This window comes from Nycticebus coucang, chromosome X, assembly GCF_027406575.1.
Source record: "Nycticebus coucang isolate mNycCou1 chromosome X, mNycCou1.pri, whole genome shotgun sequence".
Lineage (NCBI taxonomy): Eukaryota > Metazoa > Chordata > Mammalia > Primates > Lorisidae > Nycticebus > Nycticebus coucang.
The window spans coordinates 151,850,860-151,854,563 of NC_069804.1; the positions used below are offsets into that span (position 1 = coordinate 151,850,860).

At 52.5% G+C, this 3,704-nt stretch overlaps 1 protein-coding gene across 1 annotated transcript; it reads right to left on the reverse strand.

The window, feature by feature from the left end:
• Positions 1-767: 767 nt before the first annotated feature.
• Positions 768-2,156, reverse strand: LOC128578514 (DDB1- and CUL4-associated factor 12-like protein 2). Its single transcript, XM_053581172.1, has one exon. It carries the CDS (start codon positions 2,154-2,156, stop codon positions 768-770), a length of 1,389 nt encoding a protein of 462 aa, XP_053437147.1.
• Positions 2,157-3,704: the final 1,548 nt, after the last annotated feature.

A 3,704-nucleotide genomic window follows, 5' to 3' on the forward strand; every position in this document is an offset into this window, starting at 1 on the left:
CTGTAGCATGAATGCTACCCATGAAAACAGACCACAATATAGCAGCTTTAAACAAGAAGGCTGAGGGCCTGGGGATAGTGATGCTAACGTTTTACTGAATAATAAAAATTGTTGATTAATAGTATAAATAACATTGAAAGATTTACCTAAAAGAGCATATTTGTAAAGCATTTTATGCACCGACAATATAAAAACAGCAAACATTGAGTGTCCAACATTCAAATGAAATACAACCCAAAATGGTGGCAATCTGAAACCTGAACTGCATTTTCTAATAGGAGTAGGTCTATTGATGATGAGTCATTTCTTAGACAAGCTCCAAGATACTTTGTAACAGACATTTTTCAAAAATAGCATACTTCTGAAATGTGTAAAAGATGTTGAACCTACTTTTGAAATACTGATAAAGCTAAATAATTGAATGGTAGTGAGGACAATGTCTGTATCAAAATAAAGAAAAGGCATAAGTGAATCACTCAAAGAAAGAATTAATTTAGGATTTAGCCCAAATTCATTGTATGAGAAGGCGAAGACAGTGTTGCTGGAAAGGTACATAAAAGTCTTATAGCCAAGTTTTGATTGGGGAAAGGACTATTTGTGCTCTCTTTCTCCCTCTCACCCTAAGACAGTTCAACACAGGTAAGTTGGGCTGGTTGCACGTGCAGAACAAAAGCAATGCAGTTAAAAGCACAAATGCAGCATGAAGAAGGAAGATCAGATGAAACTTAAAGGCAAATTTGTGCATTTTGAGAGCAAGGCTGTAGTCCTTAGCTCCATAGGCCTGCATAATTTCCATGGAGGCCTGAAGGGAGAGGACCCCCAGCCACAAAGAGCTTCATTTCAGGCCAGTTGTAGCAGTGAGTATAGAGTGCGTTGGGAAATTCCCCAATGCCCCCAAAGTAGTTCACCCAGAGGTCATCCTGGTTGAGCCAGCCTCTGCCACAGGTGAGCTTGAGCTTCCTCCCTGAAGACGCTGGAGAGGAGCCTGGGCTGGCCAAGGCCCTCTCCTCCAGGAACTTATGGGCACGGATGTCATAGAAGAGCAGTGATCCATGGCCTGTGCCCACAGTGATGATGTGCTGGTAGAAGCTCAAGGAGCGCACTCCTGTGCCACCCTCGCGGGAGCACAGAGGCCGAATATTCTGTTGGCGCTGTCGGGGATCCAGGAAGGAAACATGGGACTGGGAGCCTGCTGCGTACAGGGACAACTCATCGCAGTAGGTTAGGCACACATTCTCTCGGCAGTAGGGTAGCCTGATGGACAGTAACCTGGAAAGAGTGCTCCGGGCTTTCCACAGGTGGAAGTAGCCATCCAGGGACACTGCTCCCAGCTCCTGGTTCTTGCCACTGAAGGCCAGGGCTCGCACTTTGCGATTACTGGAGTTAGTGCTGGCCCTGGGGATAGCCTCCATGTCCCTTGGTCGGATGTGGACGTATACAGGGAGCCCCACATCCTTGTGCCAGGCAATGCTGCCATCGAACATGTCCAATCGCCACAGCGCCACGGTGCCGTCTCGGGAGCCACTCACAGCCACTGTGTCACTCAGCCAGGCGACAGCAAAGATCCAGTCCTTGTGGCCGTGGCGGTCACCCAGGCACACGGGGTCCAAGGTGGGAAGCTGGTAGATAGCCAAGCTGTTTGGGTTTTCGCCCCCTGTGGCCAATAGCGTCTTGGAGGGATTCAGCTCAATGGCGTGGATGCCACAGCCTGGCTGGGCCCGGCCCAGTCCAGGCACCCTGTCCCGCATCAGGGGAATGCGTGTGATGTGGCCAGACTGCACGTCCACGACGAAAAGCGTGTTACACTTGGTGCCGCACACCACCTGTCTGGTGTTCAGCCACTGCGACGCGAACACCTTGTTGAGGGTGCCCAGGGCCAACTGGCGCTCAGTCAGCAGTTCAGGCAGCCTCCGCACCGCGTACCCGCGCAGTTCGCCCTCCAAGCCCAGGAGCCCCGCGCGGCCCCGCGCGCCCACTTCTCGGTCCCTCAGGTAGTGTGCCAGGGAGCGACGCTTCTCTGGCCTCTTCTGCTTCTTGGGCAGCATTGGTCCCTCTCCGTCCACCGCCGCCGCCACCCCATGAGACGACGAGCTCCCAGCGCCCGCTTCAACGGATGGGGCTTTCCGCTTCCTGCTACCTGTTTGCTGCGGGACCATGGGCGGCGGCGGGCGAGCAGCAGCAGCAGCCGCACAGCGGGACTGGCGGCGCATGGCACTCGTGGTGGCTGTGGTGGCGGTGGGATGGCGGCGCCTCCGCGTCAGCTGGTAGCTCAGGGTCTCAAGGACCAAAAGGCTGAGATGACCCAGGGTGCACAGCCTGCCGAGTCTTCAGACGCTGCGGAGAGGAAAGAGCTGGGGGTGGCGGTGGCGGTAGCAATGCCGGGCGGGGAAAAAGCGCGGCGAGACAGAGCCCAGTGCTGGCCGAGTAAGGCTGCGTTGGTGGCGGCGCCGCGGACCAAGGCGAGGGCGGGAAGTGTAGCCGACTGTGCTGCGGGAGCGAAGCCAGTGAAGTAAGAGGACAACGCCTTGGTGCCTGAGTGTGACGGGCGGAGGCAGTGGGAGGAGCGGACAAGGAGGAGGGTGAGGAAGGAGGGTGTATTGGAGCCACCGGGAGGGAGTTGTGGAGGGCTGGCCCTCCAGGACCCCGGTATACATCCTGCTGTGATTCACTACTCTCAGGACAGCATCCAACTAGCCTTAGTTTTCTTACTTGAATAAAGTCTGAAACCTAAAATAAAGTCTGAAACCTAAAATATGGGGCTAAAAGGAGCCGTGGCCATGATCTGTGTGAAGAAACCAAACAATGCGCACTTGGTTTAATCTTGGGAGACCTTTCCTTATGGTTAGATATGGAACTTGGCAAGGGATTTTGGAAAGGCAGTGGTTGGCAATTTCAAGGAGGCTTTTGCCTTTATATCAGACCTGTAGCTCCTCATTTCAGCCCCTCTGCTGGTACATTAAACACTTTTAGCTAATCCCCCCCTTCTCTATTTGAGTTCTCTCATCACTTCTACCTGAATCCCTGAGGGATGCGTTCTAAATACAGTTCCCAGGGCCCCACTTTTCCTTCCAGCTGGTATCAGATCCATTGGTCAGAAGTAGCCTCAGGAATCTACAGCGCCACAGCCATGATGGGGGGTGGGGATGCGGGAGCCCTGAGGGGGGGGGAGAGGGCCAGGAAAGGAGTATCTCCCTCCTTCTCCAAGGAGGGAAATTTCAGCCCAAACCTTCATTCTCAGGAATCTGGGCAGAGCCCTGTGTTGTGTGGGAGCCTCTTGGGACTTTGAGACAGGGCCCTGAGGAAAGTACTGGATTTCCACAGGCCAGATGGTAAGAAAAAAATTCTCAGAGTAATTACAAGATGCAATGCTGTGAGTATAAGTTCAGAGTATAAGTTTGGCAATCTCTGAAGTCACATGGTCCCTCTTTACTTTGCAATGTCAAGGCCGCCAGCCAATCCAGTGGCAGGCCCATACCCATGTATGCTCAGTTACATAGTGGTTTTAATACCTTGCTCTGAGAGGCTGATTCCTGATTCCAGCTCTAGATAGACATCAATTCCCCTCCACAAAAATGCCTTGGTTCCTCGGCTGTGAGGGTGACAGCGGGTTAACTTTTCTGACCAGTCAGAGGAGATTTTGAGAGCTACTTTGCTGTTGCTTTTCCCCACTTCCCCTACATTTTTCACAATCTTACTTGAAGTAC

Excerpts from the sequence above, each read along its gene's own strand:
- LOC128578514 (XM_053581172.1), bottom strand. The coding sequence starts at position 2,156 with ATGGTCCCGCAGCAAACAGGTAGCAGGAAGCGGAAAGCCCCATCCGTT.